Source organism: Schistocerca gregaria, chromosome 3 (assembly GCF_023897955.1).
Source record: "Schistocerca gregaria isolate iqSchGreg1 chromosome 3, iqSchGreg1.2, whole genome shotgun sequence".
Taxonomy (NCBI): Eukaryota; Metazoa; Arthropoda; class Insecta; order Orthoptera; family Acrididae; genus Schistocerca; species Schistocerca gregaria.
In genome coordinates this window covers 260,633,155-260,656,632 of record NC_064922.1, presented here as the reverse complement: position 1 = coordinate 260,656,632, position 23,478 = coordinate 260,633,155, and the positions used below count along the sequence as shown (strand labels likewise).

The window sequence follows — 23,478 nt, the reverse complement described above, 5'->3', positions numbered from 1 at the left end:
GGGAGTGAAAGGCTATTTACATTTTGTACAGAAACCAGATGTCAGTTATAAGAGTAGAGGGGCAGAAAGGGAAGCAGTGGTTGGGGAGGGAGTGAGGCAGGGTTGTAGCCTGTCCCCGATGTTATTTAATCTGTATATTGAGCTAGCAGTAAAGGAAACAAAAGAAAAATTCGGAGTAGGTATTAAAATCCATGGAGAAGAAGTAAAAAATTTGAGGTTCGCCGATGACATTGTAATTCTGTCAGAGACAGGAAAGGACTTGGAAGAGCAGTTGAATGGAATGGATAGTGTCTTGAGAGGAGTATATAAGATGAACATCAACAAAAGCAAAACGAGGATAATGGAAAATAGTCAAATTAAGTTGAGTGATACTGAGGGAATTAGATTAGGAAATGAGACACTTAAAGTAGTAAATGAGTGTTGCTATTCGAGGAGCAAAATAACTGATGACGGTCGAAGTAGAGAGGATATAAAATGTAGACTGGCAATGGCAAGGAAAGCGTTTGTGAAGAAGAGAAATTTGTTAACATAGAGTATAGATTTAATGGTCAGGAAGTCGTTTCTGAAAGTATTTGTATGGAGTGTAGCCATGTATGGAAGTGAAACATGGACGATAAATAGTTTGGACAAGAAGAGAATAGAAGCTTTGGAAATGTTGTGATACAGAAGAATGCTGAAGATTAGATGGGTAGATCACATAACTAATGAGGAAGTATTGAATAGGATTGGGGAGAAGAGATGTTTGTGGCACAACTTGACCAGAAGAAAGGATCGGTTGTTAGGACATGTTCTGAGGCATCAAGGGATCACCAATTTAGTATTGGAGGGTAGCGTGGAGGGTAAAAATCGTAGAGGGAGACCAAGAGATGAATACACTAAGCAGATTCAGAAGGATGTAAGTTGCAGTGGGTACTGGGAGATGAAGAAGCTTGCACAGGATAGAGTAGCATGGAGAGCTGCATCAAACCAGTCTCAGGACTGAAACCACTACAACAACAGTGTCATGTGTCCTGCGTATTGTGGCACTGGCAAAATATTGTTTCTTTGTAACTGACTACTTAAAATGCTCCAGTAAAGCATTTTTAATAAGTAATTTCCATTAGAGGAAAAAATAGATGGCTAAGAGGATGGAGTCGAAGTACTGAGAGTTGTTCCTAACTATGAAGTCAGTATGGAAATAAATGAGACAGTTATTGAGCTGTAAAAAGCTCTGGGCCAAGATATCTATGAAGGGTTTACAAAGTCACCAGATGTTGCTGATGTTTTGGATAATTGAGGTGTTTTAGATGTGAATGCAATTTTACCATACAGTGCTCTGAAAGAGTAATGTATGGTGTTTTGTTAGAAAGAAAAACTTGATACCTGCTTCCTTATGATGTGTGCTCCAGTGTTAATTACTATATTATTTTGTTTCATGAAACTCTTCATGTGTTAGAGAAACACAAGTAAAACAGATGGAGGACTGAATAGGAAAGCAAAATATACCAAATAAATGTCTATAGTAACAAGACATTTTAGGAGAAGTTCATGAACAAACTGGTTGAAGAAGGATAAGACCTAAATTTTTAGGTGTAAAAGAAGTAATTTCATATTTGATAATGCAGTGGTACCTACTGGTACTTGAAAATCTCTGCGTAAAGTGTTATTTACAGATAATAGTTCTGACTGGTAGGCAATTTAACAACAATAATGCAAATATTGGCCATCTTGTGTCTGGAGGTGATTCAGTGAGGCGTAATTATCAAATGACTGAGATTTGGAACACCTGATGCATGTCTATAGTTACTTTAGTCTGTTAGTCCAAATATGGATTATTAACACGAGTTTCCCTGGACCCTGGAAACAGTGGAAAATACAAACCAGGGACATCATTAAAAACTGGTAGGAGAGAAATGGTTTTAGTGAACATCATTGCACCTGAGGCCAAGATTTTTGTTTTGTGATTAAGGAGGAAAAATGTTTTCACAAGAATTTATTGCACCGAGTAAACATAGAATAAAGAAGAGTTGTGAATATATGAGATGACAGTATGACATGGTAAAGATTTGGGATTACTAAGAGAAAAATTGATATATTATGCATGGTTTAGTGTTTGCCTTTCAAGTTAATAGTACATACACCAAAACTAGCATGTTGCCATTAGAGGCCTGATTATCGGCCGCCATGTGTTTTGCAAGTGACCTATAGCAAATTTTTCTTTTTTGTGAAATTTTTCCAAGCAAGCTGTACTCTCGTATAGAAGGTAATACTATACTTTAAAATTCTGTCTTTTACCAGTTATATTAATAGTAATGATTAACTTTTCCACAGAGAAAATTAGATGATTTTCAACAACTTCTGAAACGAAAGGAGAAGGAACATGAAGCATCAATGGACCATTTACAAGCAGATATAGATTCACTAGAGACTGAACGGCGTGAGTTAAAAGACAAATTGAAGAGCTTGAACAAGAAAGCTATTAATGAGGGATTTCCAAGGAAAACAGGTTCGTTCTATTATCACTGTTAATATTGTAATATTGTATCTCAATTCCTCTTTTGTTGCTTGCTAATTCTAGGTTACATACTTATGTTTAGCGAGATTATTGAGCACTGATAATTGTTTATGAAAATGTTGCTAACACATGACGATTCATTATCCTTTCCTGGAAGCAGCTATTGCATTGGGTGTCACATATGCAGCAGCAGCTATGATACATGAAATAGCATTATCAGTTTGGTAATCATTCTACTGTTTTCTTTGTTGCTATCATTTCATTGTTGGTAATTTTTTATACTGACCTACTATCTTTCACTTGTCTTGGTAATCATTCTACTGTTTTCTTTGTTGCTATCATTTCATTGTTGGTAATTTTTTATCCTGACCTACTATCTTTCACTTGTCTTACACTTATGGGTGAATTCTGTATCTAATCACTGTTGAATCTCATTCCCACCTTTCTTTTCTGTCTATTATTAGATGAAATGACCATTGGTTTTTAGGATATTGTTTGTGGGACTTCCTATTATATTCTCTGCTGCCAATTTAGTCAAAACTTTTCATATATACATCTGAATTTAATTTAATTAAAAAATATACCCAGTTGAAAAGTGAAGCTTTAGATAAGTGTCATGTCGGAAGATGGCAGAATTAACTATTCTGAATGCCATGCCATGAATAGCTCTGGACAGTAACAAATGCTCTTCTCCAGCCTGCTACACAGCTGTACTTCAGTGGCAATGTTATTTTATTCAGTGTTGCTCCCCCCCTGCCCCCCCCCCCCCCCTCCTCTCACTAGCCCACATCAAGACAGCAGTGATGTAGCGTTTTTAAATGTATATGTTGTAGATCATTGTGTACGAATTGGATCTTCAAAATAACTTCATAGAGTTGCAACAGTTTTACATTCTTAAGCTCATATGATATATCATAAATGTTCAACTTTTATACTGTTTAGTAATAATGCATAGATTTCGTTGGAATAGAATCCAGCACTTAAATGTTTCCTCAGCCATGTAATATAACAGAGCTTAAATTCTTGTGCTACGTGGATATGATCAGAAAGCTTCTGATGCTTCAGCCTTTCGGAAAAAAGTCCAAAATGATCTATTCATATTTTCTATGAGAAGCGTAGCTAAGATCGGAAATTAGCAGTAAAAGAGCTGCAATATAAAATGCTGAGTCCAAAGATAGTAAAGTTGGTGCTCTGTGTTACACATAAGTAATTGAATCTGTTAAATGCAATGCAGGGTACAATTTTACGTGTTTTAAGAATGACTGACTGTGAAGTTTTTATTTTGAATTTCACTTGAGTTGGACTATTAATTAGTTGTTACTGCTCAGTCTGTGAAGACTGCAAAGTTAATAGGTTGTTGAATTTGTAAAGTTCTATCTGACTCACAGTCTGTATTTGTGGGCATTAATTCTAGTTGTGTTATATGACTTACAGCAGTTGCAACTCAGGAACACTCACTCATGGGTCCTATTAGCATCATATCAAGTGCTGGAGCTGGTGGAAACGAGTTACTTCTTCAGGAACAGATTCAGAGTCTTCGCCGTGCCCTGTCAGTTGCCTTAGAAGAGAAGTGGAAGCTAGAAGCAGCCATCAAATATAAGCGCTTTTTGGACATGAAGCCTCTCAAGGTTCTGATTTATTCAAGTTTTATACTTCCATGAGTTTTCTTGGTTTTGGAGTACAGCTGTGGATATAGATATCTGTTACAAGCTACTTTCGTTATATGATAGTTGAATGTATTCTTTTTGTAGGTGCCTAAGAGGGTAACAACAGCTAGTCTTATGGAGAAGGTGAGGGAGAAAGAAGCAGATAATTGGTCACTGAAGACAGCTGAATCAATACTTAAAAAGGCAGTTGAGCTGCAAAAGGTAATAGTGACAATTTTGTTAAATTGAGTATTCAAAGGTGGCAACAAATAGGTTCTACATTTATAAGATTACTGTAACAGTTATTCATCATTTACTTCATCATTGTGTGTCAATTTTTCCAGAGCTGTACTGTAAATGTGAGTAAGGTAAAGGTGCCCTGAACTTGAAGACTGGTTTGAATACCACAGTACTTTAGTGGGCATGGCGCCGTGGGAAAGTATTGTGCTCTTGCTTCCTTCCAGACTTACAGCAGTTCTACCCCATCACTACATTTTGTCATAAACTCCAAACCATCATGGAGCTTGACATTATTTCCAGAAGCAATGACAGAAAAAAATCACTGCACTAAGTGTGTGGTGAACCCTGGACTTCAGGATTTGTTGTCTACCAGAAATGTTACCTGACCAGTTCAGTGATATCACTACTAATGCACTCTATTAGCCATTGAAAATTGCTGAGCAAATTAGAAGTATAGGTTTGTAAACCGAAGTTCTGCTTTCATTATAGAATACCATAAAGAGTACATTCCTGGTTGAAGAGCAAGGAATGAGAAATTTCTAAGGGAATGTGAGGAACATCCTAACTCTTGACAGTGTGACAGATTTTTCCAGCCATTGGACGAGTGTCAAACACAGATCTAGCATGGAATGGTATAATCCTTAGATTACACCCACCCTAGAAGGAAAGCCCTTGTCTATCATTAGGAAACTAGAGTTACCAAATCCTGCAACCAAAACCCAAAAACTCAATTAATTTGAATGACTTTGCTAAATACCTAGTATCAGTTTCCAGGAATGCAAAAAACCGACAAACCAAAAACGATATCAAATTACAATTGAATATCAAGAGAACAGGTGCCCATAATAGTTCTACATATATATCTGCATCTACATCCATACTCTGCAAACCACTGAGAGTGTACATTCCAGTTTGTTAGTATGGTTCCTACCTGGTCCATTCACATAGGATGTGATCAAACAATAGATACAGACATTCCCTCCTGTTAAGATAATAGGTCTTTGTCTGCTATGGGAAATCATAGAGTGCTGTGCATGGTACTTTGGTGAGTGAAATCTGAGACTGAGTTGTAAAATGCATATCTCCCCAATAACAGCAAAGCAGGAGATAGAGGGAAGTAGTGCTAGCTACATAAAGAAACAAAAGGTGCCTACAGAAACAAGAGTGGTAAACCACTTTGCTGAAATAGTAGTTCAGCTCTAATAAAATAAATAAATAAATAAACCAGAATGCAGCTTATCTAGATTCAGTAAATGCAGAGATACTGCTAATACTGAGCAAGTAGTGCTTTACTTTATGGTTGTGCTAAATGAATGCCCACTGTGAGGCAACAGCAGAGGTAGTTACCCTCAAAGCAGAAGACAGAGATCACCAAGGAAACAAACTGTTAAAGGATGATTCGTTTCTTCAATGCTTCAAAAGGAATAATAGAGAAACTACTGTTTAGTAAGCTGAAATAAGATAGTATCTTAGCCAGTGTGAATTACTCTAAGCCTGGATTCAGGAAGGGGAATCCACAGGTGATATTGCAAATAAAGTTTGAAAAATTATTAACACATTAGAGGAGAACTATACATTTGGCATTACAATAAATATTGGCTGAGCTTTTGGCCAGCTATGGTGGCCTGTTTCAAGACTGAGACAAATAAGATGCCCAAGAAACCCGTAGTTAAGTCTCTAAGAATAATGTAGAGAAAGGAAGACAATTGATTTGTCAGGAAACAGTGATAAAATAACGTAACTACAGTTCTGAGAACCCCTCCTGGAATGTCTCATACAGAAAATAGGTGAACTACCCTAATCAAAAGGAAACATGCAGCAGTAATTTGATGATAATAGTAACAGACCTTGCAGACATCAGGGTTCAGAAAATAAACATATAATAACTTCAAAGAAAACATTATGTTTGGTGCTTAAGGGGAAATTGTCATGGACAAGAAATCCGCTATAAGGAAAAATGAGAATACAACCAAGAGACGGCGAGTAACAAGATACTTTAGGTTGTATATTGAAAAGAAGTAAAATTTTCACGAACATATTGAAATTATCTACCAGTGAGCTTTTAGTCTCATGAACAAAATTGCAGTGAATAGTCAAAATAGGTTTCCCCTACTTCTAGGCACCATCATATTGTATAACAATGTTATATTTACCTCCATAATACATTACACAGAGAGTGTGTGAACACATGGGGCAAGACAGGTTAAAACTAAACAAGCCATTCACAGAGTTGGAGGGGAGCATACTACTGAGAGCGCGTCTGCAGAAGATCTTCTCACAACATAAGAAAATTATACTTAGGACCTGATAATTAGAAAAAAAAGAACTAAATACTAGTTATGAAATAAAGACATTAAAAATGTGGTACAGGTGTTAGAGAAAAGAACAAACTCTAAAGAAGAAAACATTATCTGCACAATGCAAGAATGGCAGGACAACTGGGCAGGAGGTACAAAAGGACACTGTGTGAAGGAATTTTTTCCCACTGTGAAGGAAAAACTTCAAATAAGATATAGAGGTGTTCTGAAAATTAATGCCTTCAGATTTTTAATATGAAAACTCATAAAGCTTTTTAAATAAAAGAAGTGTTACTAATTTGCTAATGCAGTGCCTGTGTTTCAACAACATTCTGCATCTTTATTCTCCATACTAACATATTTACTCCTTAACTTTGTCACCCCGGCAGTGAACACATTTCTTCCAAAGAGAGACTGGTTTGTTGATACCATCTCTGTAGAGTGTTTAACTTTGTTGATGGAGCCATTTCAGGCCTGCTTGCACTGCTTCATCAGTATCAAAGTGAAGTCCTCAAAGGTGTTCTTGAAATTTTGGAGCAGATTGAAGATTGGATGACGTTAGGTTGGAAGTGTATAGAGGGTGATGAATGACAGTGCACCCAAGGTTTTGGATTGTTGCCGATGTTGCGGCATGTGCAGTCTGGCATTGTCATGCTGAAGGAGAGAGTGCTCCACGTGTGGACAAACCTTGAAATTCAAAATTTAATTACACTCATGCTGCCATAGTTATGTTAAGCCCTGGCATGTTACGTGCTATAATCCACATCCCTCTAGTGGCAGAGAGTTGCAAATGTGTAGACATGAAGAACAAATATGCAGAATGTCAATAACCTTTGTTTTATTAAAAAAGCTTTAAGAGTTTCACATAAAAAATTTGGGGGGCAGTACTATTCTGCACTCCATTGTATGTTCTAGCCTTGAGGGATATGTTCACTTATTATTATTATTATTATTATTATTATTATTATTATTATTATTATTATTATTATTATTATTATTATTACCCAGTCAGCTTCATCCAATTCATTTAAACAGAATAGTTTGGCAGCCTACTGGTATCTGTGATTCCACAGAAATTGGAATGCCAGACCACACTGTTCATTGCTGTATTCATTTCACACACATTACATATTTTGATGAGCTGGAATATGGAATGGAACAGTATACATCGTAAATACAGGAGAAATCACTGTAGCACGAGTTAAATAAAAAAGTAGCAGAGAAGGTATCCACAAGAGAACTGGAGATTCCTTACAAATAAAAAAAAATGAGAATTTGTAAATCACCATAAAGAATTATATAAACAAGCATAAGTGAAGATCGCTTAACAGACACGCATTGAGTTACATGCGGGTGAGTGATAGACATTGAGAATTACCAGGATTTACATCTTATGTGGGTTCCCAAGTCTCTCTCTTGACATGCCAACCAAAGGACACAAGAAGAAGACTGGTTACTCACTGTTCATTCTTCCTGCAGTTATACAGGCAGCTTCAGTGCCATAAACTGTAAAATATTGCAGATCAGTCAATAATTTTGAAGGAAGCATTGAACTTGGGAGATTTGGAGGCTACAGCCTAGTTAAGGACTGCCAGATACCAGGAGCACTAGGCCAGTGCAACAGTGCACAAATGTGTTAGTATCTTTTTTGAAATGCATTGCAGCTTAAAGTTTGGAATTTATGAGGGACATACTGTTGGGAGAGAAGCTGTGTGGGTGGGTCGTGAGTCATGCTTGAATAATACACCATGTGATCGTGAAAGACAAAGGTCTCATATTAAAGTCTCAGTCCGGCAATCCGTTTTACGTGTTTATATCACATTGTTGTTTTGCAGAAAAAATTCTGTGAGATAGAAGATGGTTACTTACATTATTCTTTATTGCAGAGATAATGTTGTTAGCCCTGTGATGTGATAGGTGTTAATTTGTAGATACACAAACAGACGCATATGCAAACAGACTTCGTAAACTTGTAACCAGTTATGTAAGATTTTTACTACCAAAGAGTGAAAGAACTGTTGCCTATTAAAATAGGAATGATGTCACAATTGGAGAGGTTGGGGGATTTGAATTCATGTTGACAATAGGTAAGTAATAAGCATACATATCATTTGTTTGTAAGTCATTAGCATCAATTATTACATATCTAAGAATAACCTTGTAACAGCAGTTCAGCTAGGGTTATATATAAAAAGGCTTATATACTGAGTATCAAGTACATGAAATCAAAAATTGTGTGTTCTTATGACACAGATATGGATGAATTGTGCAAACATGCCCAAATCAATTACAGTGAGGAGAATAGTGGGACAGATTACAACGGATCCACAACCAACAGCTTAACTCATAATCATACGTAAACTCACAAACTTGCATCACGAAATTCTAAACACAAATAATTACTTAAAAGTACCAGCAGTAGAGCTCGGCCAGGCATACTCTTTGAGGCAATGTTTGTAAAGTTGCTAGACATCCAGATAGATAATAAACTGAGGGGTCACCCTCACATGATCAAGTTAACCAAAAAGCTCAGTTCTGCCTGTTTTCCACATGACATAAAGCTTTCCCATTGTGTTGGCAGGATTGTTAGCATACTTTCACTCAGTGTTGTCATTTGACGTAATCTTCCAGGGCAGTGCAACTAGAGTGAAAAAAGTATTTATTCTACAGAAGCAAGCAGTAAGTATAATGTGCACAGTTGATGACCAGACATGTTGCAGAACCCACTTTGGGAGCCTGGAGATTCTTACACTTGCGTATCAATATGTATATCCCCTAATGGTATTTGTGGTTAATAGCAAGAATGAAATGAAAATGAACACTGCACTTCACAACTACAATACAAGAAGTAAAAATACTTTACGTGCCCCACAAATCTAAAACTTTTCCAGGCCAGATGATAAAAAAAAAGACGATGTGTTATATGTAATCTCCCCTCCCCTCCCCTCTGCCCTATACTTGAGTACAACACACAGAACACACGTGCAACCATGTGAACCTGTCAGAAAAAGCTCTCTTTGGAATCGTGTTGACCCTACATGTCATATTCATACTTTCTTCGGGCTTGACAAACCATTCTGCAATTTGTCATTTTGTGGTAGGTTCATGTAGATAAGACCAAGTCTTGTTACCAACATGTCTTTTTCCAGAAGAGTATTGTCTGTGTGTTATTTTTGTCTGGGGTTGAGGTCTGCAGGGCAGACTCTGCACATACCTCTCTCTTCCTCAAAACATTCTGGAGAGTGTCTTGAACATCTGATTTTGAGGTGTTGCTCCATTGTGATTTGCATCACAAAACTGAATACTGTGCTTACACGATCACTGCATACTACTACCTGCTGGTAGAATGCACATCTGTTGTTCACATATATGAAGATGGTATCTGTTCTTTGGTACATATCTGAAAGAACAGATACCCTTGGCGTCTTGCAGCTCTCGAAGAATATGGGTCTCACGGGGAGCATGCCAGAGATAAGTTCGCGCAGTCGCACTATCCTGTGTGTCCTCGGTGGCTCAGACGGTTAGTGTCTCCCATGTAAGCAGGAGATCCCGGCTTCGAGTCCTGATTGAGGCACACATTTTCAACTGTCGCCGTTGATATTTATCAGTGCCTGTAAGCAGCTAAAGGTCTGGATTTCATTGTAGTTTTATTCTGTTGTTTACAGTTGTAGTTCAAGCTATCACTTTAGTTACTGCACTGACATTGCTTATATGCTAGGAATAACAGCAGTCCCAGAAGTTTGTTAATGAATCATTTATAAACAATGACTCAGAATGTAATTTTATCCTTTGATGCAAAAGTCAGTAATAGGTTGCTGGTGCACATCACGCAACAAATTGATAACAAGATTTGGACTTGAGAATATAAATTCAATGTTACTACAAAGTATATACTAATCAGATATTGGCTTTGCCAGTATATAGATAGCTGGTAGTGGTGTGTGTAATGTTAGATACATGTTTTGTTTGGAGTGTTAGATTAAAAAAAACTGCATCTAAGTAGTATAAGACCAGTGGCTTTTTTCAGAGTAGCTGTTTTTCTCCTAATGTCTCCAAAGTAATGTGGAAGAAATTCCTACATTCATCAGTGCAAGTAGATTAGCACTAGCTTTAATTTATTGTAAATGTATTTTACAGGAGCAGCCTGCAGTGGCTCATTCTGCCTGTTAATGTATGACTTGACTTTTTTCCATTCCTCTCCAGATTCTTCTTCATTATGGAATTTACATAATGTGATGTGTGAATGATAATCCTGACTGAACGTTTTATATTGCCTTGCTTTCTGCAGTAACCATTGATTCTGTGCTAAACAGTAATTATAGTGTACTATAATTACCCTGTATTGCTTGCAGACCATACCCATTCCTTTTGGCAAGTGACTGTCTTTCGTTAGTATAGATCTGTGCAGATACAAATACATTAAAACTTGATAAAGTGGAAAGTGCATAATTTGGAAATCAGCCCAAACTGTACACACATTTCAGTCCCAACGCATTCAATGCAGTTGTATATGCTAACTTTTTGCATAAGGTGGAGCATGCCTAACAGAAATGGATTGCAAATTTCAAGAGTCAATTCATAATTCATTGTGTAATGTGGGAAAGAGCTTACACAGTACTGCTGCATTGCTGTAGTAAATTATTCATAACTCTAAAAGACTTTACAGCCCAGAAAATGCTGTTAAAGGCATAAAACCAAGAAAAAAGTTTGTCGGCATATGTGGACATCAAACCATGTTGCTCTGTGCGACGATGAATAAGAATGTGCAGTGTCAGTACATCAGAAGAAATGGCTCCTTCATGAATGCTCTGTTTGTTGGTGTTTCTCATTTTCCATTATTACTGATGCGCAGAATGCATTCTGGAACATTGTTGCGCACATATGAACCCTCTGCAGTGAAAGAGGTGGGCATTGTTTCGTTAAACAGTGGTTTTACCCAGCAATGTCAAGCTTTCCAATGAAATGCACTACGTGCATTATTTTCTGCCAGTTTCAGTTTACTAGAACCACTTTAAGTAATAACATGCTGTTGAACAAAAAGTGTGCATCGCTAACACTTAACGAAAAAATTAAGGTATTCAAGGTGAGTGAGAAAGCAAACTCTGTGTGGGAAATAATGTTGCTTTTTAAATGCAGTAAAACACAAATTTATGTTACTTTAAGAAACAAGGTTATGATAAAGGGTGGACGGGCGAAAGGGAAAGGGGGAAAAGGAAAAGAAAGACGAAGAAAATGGGAAATGAAGAAATTAACGAGATGTTGTCTGAGTGATCCGTAAGTGCATGAGTAAAAAACTTACCTTGTCTGGATCCATGTTGTAGAGTGTAGCTCTGAAAGTCTCTAAAGAGCTTGGAAATACAGTGATTAAGACATCCACAGGATGATTGGACAGTTTCAAGATAACCACAACATTGTGTGGAAAAAGGTGTGGGGGAAGCTAAGAATGTGGAGGGAAGTGTAGCAACAGAATTGAAGACTATAGTACAAAACTCGATTATCAATTTTGACTGATACGACAAATTCAGTGCCAATGAAACAGGACTGTTTTATCACACACAGCCTTTAAAATCTGAAGTAATCAGAGGTGAAAAAGTGAACTGGAGGAAAATGTCCAAGGAAGGACTCGCTTTAGTGCTGTGTAGAAACATGTTAGGTGAAATGGGGAAGCCACTCATGACTAACGGCTGCAAGACTGTATTGTTCCAAAAACATAATGTCAGTAAGTTTCGAGTCCCAGGGTGAAGCAGTAAAAAGGCGTGGATGATGATAGGTCTGATGAAAGAATAGCTGGCCCCTTTCATTGTCAGAATGAAAAAAATGAAATCGCCAAGTTCTCTCTTTCCTAGACTATGAAACTTGCCACCCAAATGTCAAGTTATAAAATGTGAAACTGGCTTGGCTCCTGCCAGGTTCAGCCAGCCTCACACTGCACATGGATCAGGAGGTTATGTACACTTTTTAAGTCCCATTATAGTCATGTATTAGTGCTGTCTCAAATTCTTAGTGTTGACGCATTTGCTCTTCCATGGTCAGTTTCTTCCTGGGTGCATTAATTTGGATTGGCTTGGCAATAAGGGTTGCTTCAATAAAGCTTTCTCTTTGCAGAGAACTCTTGACCTTGAAATCCTGCTTTGTTGAAAGAGGATTTGGAGCTCAATAATAAAACTCTTCTGTGGCAATCAAAACTCAAGAAAATGTAGCAGCAATTGCTGAATTAATTAAAATGCAGAAAAATTTTATGTTGTGCAGATGACCATATTCAAAGTGATGACTGTGTCAACTTGGTCCACTGTTAGTTCAGCAATAGATGTAATAGGAATCTGCAACACAGATGATAATTAGGAAGAAATAAAGGAAGACAGAAAGGTGCAAAATGATGCCTGTAGGAAAATTTATACGCCTGAAGAAGCCGTTGCATGCATAATAGATGTTATGCAATTTTCAGCATACACAAATTCCCCAAGGTGTTGGAACTATTGTATAGTGCAAAAAATTGCATATGTTAAACCATTTTGAACAGGAAATTCAAACGGGTAACCCTCTTTGATATGTGGTGGAAAAACGTGAAATGTAAAGCAAATAAACATGGGAATTCTTCTATGTACAAACAACAATAAATGAATTTAAAGTTAGAGTAAAAATACAGAAATGCTGTATTATTTATCAGTTAGTGTAATAATCTGGTGTTTTGTTGTACAACATACAGTAAATTAACTGCTACAGTTTGGGAGTGAACGTATGTAAACAAGTGCATAGTTACAAATTTATATTTTGTGCATGATACCAGAAATTTTATGTAGCCTATTGAGTTTTGCATAATCAGAAAACTTGCCCAATTTGTAAAATTATTATAGTCCCATGAGATTCCATTTTGAGTGAGTTTTATTGTATTTGTGAATATATCTGTGGATTTAGACAGTAATAACTACTTTGTGGATAAAAGCCTGTGTTGATGTGGATATCTACAAGTATATCTGTGAATATCCACAGTAATAACTTGTGTGATTAACAATTGGAGGACAGTATCAGTATTAACACTTTATCTGCTGTGGATGTGTAGACTTGACCTGCTACCCCATTCCCAGGTGTTGTGGACATGTTCATGCATGCTGCTTGGGTTTTCCTATGGTACTATGGATGTCAGAATGCTTCCTGAGCGACTGACCTCTGTGCTGCAGATGAGTTACTTCCATATCTTGATGAATAAAAGTGTTTTAGTATTTGTCATACAACATGTGGCTGATTGTGTGCTGTTGTTTACAGGAAACCTTGTTTCATTATCTTAAATCATTTGTGGTATATGACTATCATTATGACAACATGATTCGTGTGCAAGGATGTGAACTGGAGTGTCACACACGACCATCCTTCGTATATAAAACCCAATAACTCAAGAATGAAATAAGATATCTATCTGCTCTCAATTTTAAATAAAATATTGATACCTTACCTGCATTTCTTTCGAGCTAAAATCAACTGTATCTAAAGTATATGCAGTGCATTTTTGACTTTTCCAACTCTGTAAAGTTTCGTGTGATGTTTTACTTAACTTGATGCAGTTACAGTTAAGTATGATGAATAATGAAAACAAATTCAATTCTTTATCGAGTGAAGATATCAGACTGTAAGATACGCAAAAATTAAATATTTTCATCTAATAGTTTTCTAAAAATCGGATGAATGTAAAGAGCTCATCTATAGCAAACAAACAAAATTTAGTCACTATTAGTATTAGTATTGGTATCTATTTTAAGTTGCTATTTGTATTCATTTGGGATGGACCTGCACTGTATTGGCTTGAATGCACAATGTTGGATACATGCATAGTTGACATCTACAAGACACATCTTCCTTGTTTTCCATACAATTAAATGTGCATCTTGTTTCAATTATACCAACAGCTGCCTTACATCAGTTATTTCTATTTAGTTTACAGTAATAGAGGTGACTTGTGCAATTACTGAAAGCTACCACAATGCGACTTGAATGTTTTTCAAGGGCAGTTCACTGGAATCCTCCATATGATGGAACATTATGGTGACCTAATATACATTTGCTAAATGAACTACATAACTAACTTCAAACAGTATGCAATATGTGATGACAGTTTTAATGAGACTTCCCAACATCAGAAATATTCCATATGAAATTTCACAAAATCCATTTCATTAATTAATGACTAAATTTTAGCTGAGCAAACATATCATGAATTTTAAAGGCTATGTTGTACTGAAATATGCTCGTGATTGGCTTCTTTGTTCTTAGTCAGTGGAATGTAAATTGTGAGATCAGAATTCAGGAAAAGAAAATCTAGGTTAGGGACAGTCATATTGTTATAACTCTGGCATAACAAATAAGTTAAAATGGTTATTTACAAAATTTTAATATATGTAGATGCAGATACGGATCTTATGGATGTGGTGCAGAGGCAGATTTCATTTCTCTTTTCCGTACAGACCTCGTTCATTACCAGGTTGCTCGATTTGTCACTGTGTTGCCACTGTTAATAATTCTTCAGATAATGCCATTCAGAGGTGATAAACTTTTCGGTAAGATAATTATTTTAGTTTACATACCACAAAAGATAAAAAATGTGTGTTCAATTGAAATGCATATTTGTTGTAATTTATTGTACTGCTCATTGTGCATTTTACTTAATTTATTTTTTGCAGGAGATATATACTGCTTTAGCAACACCAAAAGTAGTGGATATCAGTAAAAGATTTCCAGGCAGCAAAGAGTGGTTGGATCATAATGCTCCTGCTAAACATTTGGCAAATGAAGCTGCCCGTTTGAAACATCTTCGTGAAAAAGTCGCACAGTTGGAGGTACATATTAATAATTCTATTTGTAAAATATGGTAATGAAGTGTAAAAAGTTACTGGATAGACCGTTACATTTAGTATGTAATAACATGTTCAAAGTAATCAAACCTATGACTGAAGCTTACATAATGCTTGCGGGAGGGACAGTGCAACGTTAGAAAATTATTTGTACATAATGATGGCATACTGTTAAGTGTTAAACACTATTTTTAATGCATTAAACATTTTCTTTCAATTCTTGTGGTATTGACCAAGTAAATATTCCGCAAAAATAGACCTGTGTTGTTTCATCATAATCTTTCACTTCTTGTTAAAGAGCAATCAAAGTAAAAGTATTAAATTTCACACAGTAAAACAAATGATTTGTTCTATTGTTAGTTACATTCTTCATCATTTCATCATAATTTAAGTGATAATCATTATCCTGCACTTTTTAAATATACATGTATTTATTTATTTTGCAGTCTGAAGCTGCAAAGTTCCTTGTGAAGCGTAAGACAGGTGGCAAAATAGAAGCAGATTTCGCGGTGTTTCCAACAGTTGAAATGAAGAAAGTGAGTTACTGTTTTCCTATATGTTTATCATTGCACAATTTTGAATTACTGTCCTTGGACTTTCTTTACATCCTAGCTCTCTAATCCTCAAATGGCAAAAATCAAATGTCTTACATAAATGCTTTAATTGCCAGAATCTGTAATCAGACAATGCAGTGTTGCTATTAAATGACTAATTTTGTTTGTAGCACTGCATATCGTTTTTCTTTTTCTTTTCTTTTCTTTTCTTTTTGTTTTGTTTTTTTTTTCCTTTTTTTCCTTTCCTTTTCTTTCTTTCTTTCTTTTCTTTTCTTTCATTCTTCTTCTTCTTTTTTAATACATTCAGTCACATATCTCTGAAAGGCACAAATAAAAAGTGTGCGGATTATATATGGTTAAGTTTTTCATATGTTTTCAGATTTATCTCAATCCTGCATAGAAGTTGTTTTTAAATAACTGTGGCATATTCAGTCCAATTGATTTCCTTGTACCACCTCTCCCCAGCAAAACACCTTCTTAGACCTTGACATCTACCCTTCTGATGGCTCCTTAAGATCCCCTATGCATAGTTAGCCAACTATATGTCAGTAATACATCATCTTATGCAGTTGTTACCCCATTGTGCATGGGAAAGTCGTCAGTCTTGCTAACCGAAGTGCATCCTAATCTACAGAAGGCCTCTTACTACCCTCAAAAATTAAAGACCATCATATCCTCTTGGTAGTGAAACCATGCCTGATAAACAACCACAAAACAGCACTCTTATTACACAATGATGGAAATTCCTGGTTGGAGCAATACATAAAATAAGTGAAAGAAAACCACTCATCTGTAGCAGACTGATGTGTAGATCTGAGAAACATGTAACAGGAAACACTGTTCACATTAAACATAAAACTGTTCACATTTTCTTTCAAACATGTATGCACACAACCAGCCAGACACCCAAATGCATACTCCCATGGCCATGGTGAGATGAATCATAGATTATTACAAAGACGAAAGGAATAGTTGGTAGAGCATAAAAAACTATAAAAAGAGGTGGAGGGGGGGAGTGCCAAAATGGTGTGGGTGGAGGGCAGGGGAGAGGACTGGTTGGAAAAGGCAGTACATGATATTTGGGGAGGGGGGGGGGGGGGTGGGGGAGGGGCAGGGGCAGGCAAAGAGTGGTGTGGACAGAAGAGAGAAGGGAAAAGGTAAGTGAGGCGGTGGCAGACAGGTTCATGGAGGTTTGGGAGAGGGTGAGTGTGCGAGCACAGGTTGTGGTGGAAAGACAATTCCCACCTGTGTGCTTCAGAGAAACATGTGCTGGAAGAACATCAAAATGGGCTGCATAGTGAAGCAGCTGTTGAACTTATTTCTGTTGTGAAATGGAAGGAGAAAACTTATGATCAAAGTTGTAGGTACTATATAAAGAGCTACGTAGGAAGTTAGAGGGAAGATAAGAAAATGTTGTTGCTTCACTACATAGGCCATATGGATACTTCCTTCAAGCACAAGTTTCTCTGAACTGTGCAAGTGGGAACTCTTTTTCAGCATATCCTGCTCTCTTGCAATTTGCCTGGACTAAACATCCATCAACCTGTTTCACAGTGTCTCATTGTACCTTAACTCTTCTGTCCACACCACTCTTTCACCATCCACATCATGTACTGCTTTCTCTCTTCCCCCCCACCAAATCTTGATTCCTTCTCCCTCTCCCTTTTCCACTACCCTCCCTCTTTCTATATTTCTTTTATGCTGTACCCTCTGTACTCCTTTTGTCTTGTTGTAGGGCTGCAGAGTCTTCTGCTGAAATACACCTCTTTCTTGGTAGCCTTTCCTACCCTTAACCCCCCCCCCCCCCCCCCCATATTCTTGAGCCCAGAAAATTGCTTTCAATAACTGATAATCAATGAAGTCTCACCGTTGCTACAGGATTGTACATTTGGGTGTCTGTGTAGTTATGTCTGTACTTTCTCTAGAAAAAGGAAAATAACCTGAAATTTACTATGAATAGTGTTTCCTGTTGTGTGTCTCTATGCTCCAATCACAAGTTCACTATAGGTAAGCGCTTGTCTCTCCATTATCATACTCTTACTAAACACTCTGGACTGCAACTATGCTTGCTACAGGGACCATATTTATCTGAAAGGCCTGCTTTCACCAGGATGTCCTATTGATTCTTTAACAAAAGTTATTATTAATATGTGTAATCTTGGTTGTTAGAGCTTCTGCTGCATTTCTCTTGGCCTTGACACTGAAGGGACATTTATCTGCAGCATTCATGTTTCCAGTTATGTTACTGGTTCATTCTTTTCTATTAGGACTCTAAAAGTGAAAGGCACCTGCACGGTACCACTATTTTGATTGACATTGAAGCCAACATCTTGCTGCATCAATAACCTCCCCTAATTCGTGTACTGCTTCCCACAGAGTACATCCTTCATTGGACCAAACAGATGGAAGTTGGAAGGTGTGAGACCTGGGCTGTAGGGTGGATAAGGAGCTTTGTGAGTTCATCTCAGATGACCGTTCTTATGCAAGGCTGTACATTGTCATGGGGAAGGAGAAGCTCGTTTGCATTTTTGTGGCAACCAATGTGTTCTTACATTGCAGGAATGGCAACTGTGTGCAGTTGATCAGCATGCGGGAGATCAGATAGGTTTGCACAACTTTGTTGTGACGATGACAGATGGCTCACCCTTGACTCACTGTGCTTTTGTTCACTGCCAGGTCTTCATAGACATTTTCAAGCACCTATGATGCTCTGGTTTTCTGCCAAAAGAAACTCAAATGACAGCACTCTGCTTGGAACACATCTTTATTACAGATGCCATTTCAAAGGCTGTCAGAACTTCATGAAACTGTAGGGCTGAATCCGCAATGCCCCACAACAGGTTCCACATTTTTAACTGAAATTGGCCAAAAAAAGTGTTGCATTACATATTGAACACCCCTCTTAACATACTATATTCTTCTGCTTCTAAGAAATGATGCCAAAAGCTTCAGGACAACATACGTGAAGAAGTTTTGATTCTCTGGTGGATGCTTATCCTTTTTATGGTATGCTGAATGAATATTTGATTTACCTACTTTTAACCAAAATTTGATTCAGAATTTATCTACCTTACCAGCCAAGTATTGTGTAAATCTCAATCTGGATGTAGTGGGAAAGACCTAGCAATCACTGAAGATTACCTATCCTAGTTTGTAAAGCAAGGAACAATTTTCAGTCAACCATTCAAGAAATTCTGACACTAAATCAGATTTATCTGTTATTGACCTACATCACCTGATATCAAAGTGTAAAAAAATCATACAAAAGTGCATTGAATGGATCTAGTTCAGAAAGATAAGCACTGAAAACTGTAAATCTAATGCTGGCATTTATGGCTAATAGTTGTATTACTGCTGGTACTTGTTTTATGGAGTTGGCCCATGATCAAAGGTATAATTCACCACCTAACATTTCATCTTTCAGTGCTGGCAACCTCATCAGAGGCTTTAATGACACAGAAAGCAGCTGCAGTCTTAAACAGTATCAACAAGCCAAACCATTTATGTGTATCTACACAACAGTTGGTTTGTGACGTCATCAGAACGCTGCCTAAGATTGCTGAGTCGCACCAATGGATGTTTTGGAGCAAGTAGCGGGAGAGAAATAAAACAAACTCCTCCAACTCTTCCCCATGATGAGCTCCGTAATATACGTCAGCGTGACTCTACGATATTAAGCATTGGTGTGATGAAGTCACGAACTGATGGTTGCATGTGTAAATAATTCAGGTTGCTGATCTTGTTTCAGATTGTAACTCGGAGTCACTAAAGTCTCTGGCAGTGTCTCCAGCTTCGGAAAGCGAAATGTTAGGCATACAGTTATGTCTTGGCCCACAGTCTAAAGCCACTAAAACAAATATCAACAGTAACTCGAACTGTTGTTTCAAAGTTGTCAGTGTGCTTCTGCCTCTTTACACAGCATTATGCAGTTAAGCATTGCATCATCCACAGACAGTGCTATGAATGTTCATGTTTCTCTTCACAGATGGCGTTGATGGTCCTGTCTTGTGTGAAACATTTTGCTTGCGTAGTCATCCATCTCCCTTCAAGATATGATCTAAAATTTCCCATAATTTCATGTATTTTTCAAATTATGAATGTCTCACATAAAATGAAGAAGATAACCCACACCTGCCTCTTCCTCTATTATATCGAATGTCATCTGTTTGTGAATAAAATACTAGTTTGATAGAAAAGTTTATCCTGTGGGGGTAACCTTGTTAATTAACGTAACTTTTACTTGATTCAGCAATGTCGGGAATAAGATTATAATCATCACCTCTTATTTCTTCTTGTCTTTATTTCAGTGTCTTTGGACTCTTGCTCTGAAACTTGGTGCAGATATTCTAAATATTCTATCGCTTGCTGGTCTGATAACTTAAGTCATTTTCAATATTTGTTTCACGACTTATACCCAACTAATCTTTTTAGGTCTAGCAAGGCTTCGGCATACTCTCCAACATTTTCACAATCAGGTGCAGCTCATTTGCCATTTCTTAGGTGACATAGATGCATAAAGAAACATTAAGCAGTCAAAATGACCACTGCTTTGTGCTAGGTGTGCAGTGAGAAATAAAAACAATGAATATAGCTTCATGTTTGTAATTTGGACAATGCAATCTCTGCTGGAAGGAAATGTTGTTGTTGTTGTTGTTGTTGTTGTTGTTGTTGTTGTGGTCTTCAGTCCAAAGACTGGTTTGATGCAGCTCTCCGTGCTACTCTATCCTGTGCAGGCCTCTTCATCTCTGAGTAACAACTGCAACCTGCATCCTTCTGAATCTGTGTAACTGTATTCATCTCTTAGTCTCCCTATGATTTTTACCACCCATGTTTCCCTCCAGTTCCCTTGATGCCTCAGAATGTGTCCTGCCAACCAATCCCTTCTTCTAGTCAGGTTGTACCATAAATTTCTCTTCTCCCCAATTCTCTTCAGTACCTCCTCATTAGTCATGTGATCTACCCATCTAATCTTCAGATTTCTTCTGTAGCACCACGTCTGAAAAGCTTCCATTCTCTTCTGTTTCACTTCCATACATGGCTACACGCCATACAAATACTTTCAGAGAGTACTTCCTGACACTTAAATCTATTTCTTCAGAAATGCTTTTTGAGCCATTGCCAGTCTACATTTTATATTCTTCCTACTTCAACCATCATCAGCTATTTTGAAACTTCCTGGCAGGTTAAAAGTGTGCGCCCGACCGAGACTCGAACTCGGGACCTTTGCCTTTCGCGGGCAAGTGCTGTAGCAAGTGAGCTACCGAAGCACAACTCACGCCCAGTCCTCACAGCTTTACTTCTGCCAGTGTCTCGTCTCCTACCTTCCAAACTTTACAGGAGCTCTTGTGCAAGGTTCGCGGGAGAGCTTCTGTAAAGTTTGGAAGGTAGGAGACGAGATACTGGCAGAAGTAAAGCTGTGAGGACTGGGCGTGAGATGTGCTTTGGCAGCTCAGTTGCTAGAGCACTTGCCCACGAAAGGCAAAGGTCCCGAGTTCGAGTCTCGGTCGGGCACACAGTTTTACACTGGTTTAACTCGACTTTGAACAAACTGCGATCTGTGCATTTCCATGTCTTTGTTGCATGGAAGAATGGGACTACACATTCTGGATATATCAATATCACAATAGTTCAGGTCAACAGAAGTTTACAGCACATATACTATGTATTCTATTCGCTCATCATAGATGACTTTCAGCTTATGTGCCTAAATTTGTTACAGTACTCACACCTATATTCTTGATAACTCATATTTAACTATTTTTTGGCTGAACTTTTAGAAAATTCACAAAATTATAAAACTGCAAATCATTTCTTCATTGTCAGTTTATAAACAATCCCAGTAGTAAGACTGTGCAAATTAGTTCTGTAAAAAGTACTCTGCGTGAAAATTGATGAAAAGTTTCAGAATCTATTAAATCACTGTAACCTCATAGTAATTTTTATTTTTATTTTTATACATGCCATTGTAAAAGAAATTTAACTTTGTGTATTTATGTGTCATAGTATCAATGAATTTGTAGTGTATTATCTAGTGCAAAGCTTTGCAACATATCTAAATCTGTAAATTAAAAAAATGTTTATAATTATTTCATAAAAGGCATGTAACTGGCATTGAGAAAATACATATCTTATTGTGAATACATTTAACGTAATTGGCTGAAGCATACTTTTGCTGTGAGGAGCTTATGTCAGCCTGATATATACAACTTTTATGAAAGTATGAAAAAGTTTTATAAAATCACTGTGTTGTGTATTTTAGTTACTGTTGATTCTTTGTATTGAAAATGCTGAACAACCTTCAGGAAAAGTTTAAAAAAAATATGGACTCCCATCAACTGCTTTACACCTGCCAACAGTGGAACAATGTGTTGCAATTTAGTAAATGTGTAAAGCTGACAATTTCAGCTTGAACTTTAGCTGGAATAGACTGAAAACAATGTAGTGGCACTCTGCCTAAAATAATGATTTTATTAGACTTTTTCATGTACTCACAACAGTTAAAAGATGTAAATCAGATGGGCATTGGTTTCTCTTCACTCAAGACTGCCGTGACGTGGCTTCAGCTACATGCCATGAATAGATTCGCAATAATGTGTAGCACATCCTCTCATTATTGATTATATGTTGTTTTTTTGTGAAATGAGATTAAAAATTTTGTTAAGTTAACAGTTTAGGAATAATTCATTTACTGACGTGTTGCAAAGATTAGCACTAGGTAATAACAGTAGAAAGTAAAGTTAATTTTGTTAATAATGACATCTATAAAAAGAGTTAATATAACTTCACAGTTAATTAAGATGCTAATATGTTTTAGTAATTTTATGCAGAGCACTTTTTACAGAACTTGATTTTTATTATTTATTTATTTATTTATTTTGTTACCTATTATTATGAAGTGTCTTGCAGTTGTCACTTCATGAATATTTTAACATTTTCACTGAAAAATAGTTCAATAAGAGTTATCAAGAGTGGGAGTACTGTAACAAATACCTATGCTTATGAAGGAGAAAGTCTTCTACTATCAGCAAATACAATATGATATGGGGGTGATAAACTTCGGTTAACACAAAATGATTGTGATATTCATGTATTCATGTCCCGTCCTGCCATGCCATGTGGTGTACTAGTGACTACTGACTGCTGTAAGTGGTGCAGTTTCTAAGAACTGTCAAGACCTGGTTATATCACGTTTATGGATGTATTTATTATGCTCCCATCCACTAGAAGGTAATCAACAGATAGTGCTTTGTTGATGGCATGGAGTTTTGTTTTCCACTATATACAAATGGCGACTTTTAAGTAGCCATAAAAAGTGTCAGTTCTGATCCTGCTAAAAACCTGTGTAATATAGACTTTTAAATAATTTTCTTGAAAGGGGAACACTGAACAGACTAAATTTTTTCC

The 23,478-nt window shown here is 37.0% G+C and overlaps 1 protein-coding gene across 7 annotated transcripts in view; it reads left to right on the top strand.

The window, feature by feature from the left end:
• Positions 1 to 23,478, top strand: part of LOC126356151 (dynactin subunit 1) — a 152,393-nt gene that overhangs the window by 122,205 nt on the left and 6,710 nt on the right. For all 7 annotated transcript variants that reach the window (XM_050006894.1, XM_050006896.1, XM_050006890.1 and 4 more), the window contains 5 exons: positions 2,311 to 2,485; positions 3,929 to 4,122; positions 4,246 to 4,362; positions 15,350 to 15,505; positions 15,967 to 16,056. In XM_050006894.1, the coding sequence (XP_049862851.1) occupies positions 2,311 to 2,485; positions 3,929 to 4,122; positions 4,246 to 4,362; positions 15,350 to 15,505; positions 15,967 to 16,056 (732 nt within the window). The remainder of the gene's footprint in view (positions 1 to 2,310; positions 2,486 to 3,928; positions 4,123 to 4,245; positions 4,363 to 15,349; positions 15,506 to 15,966; positions 16,057 to 23,478) is intronic.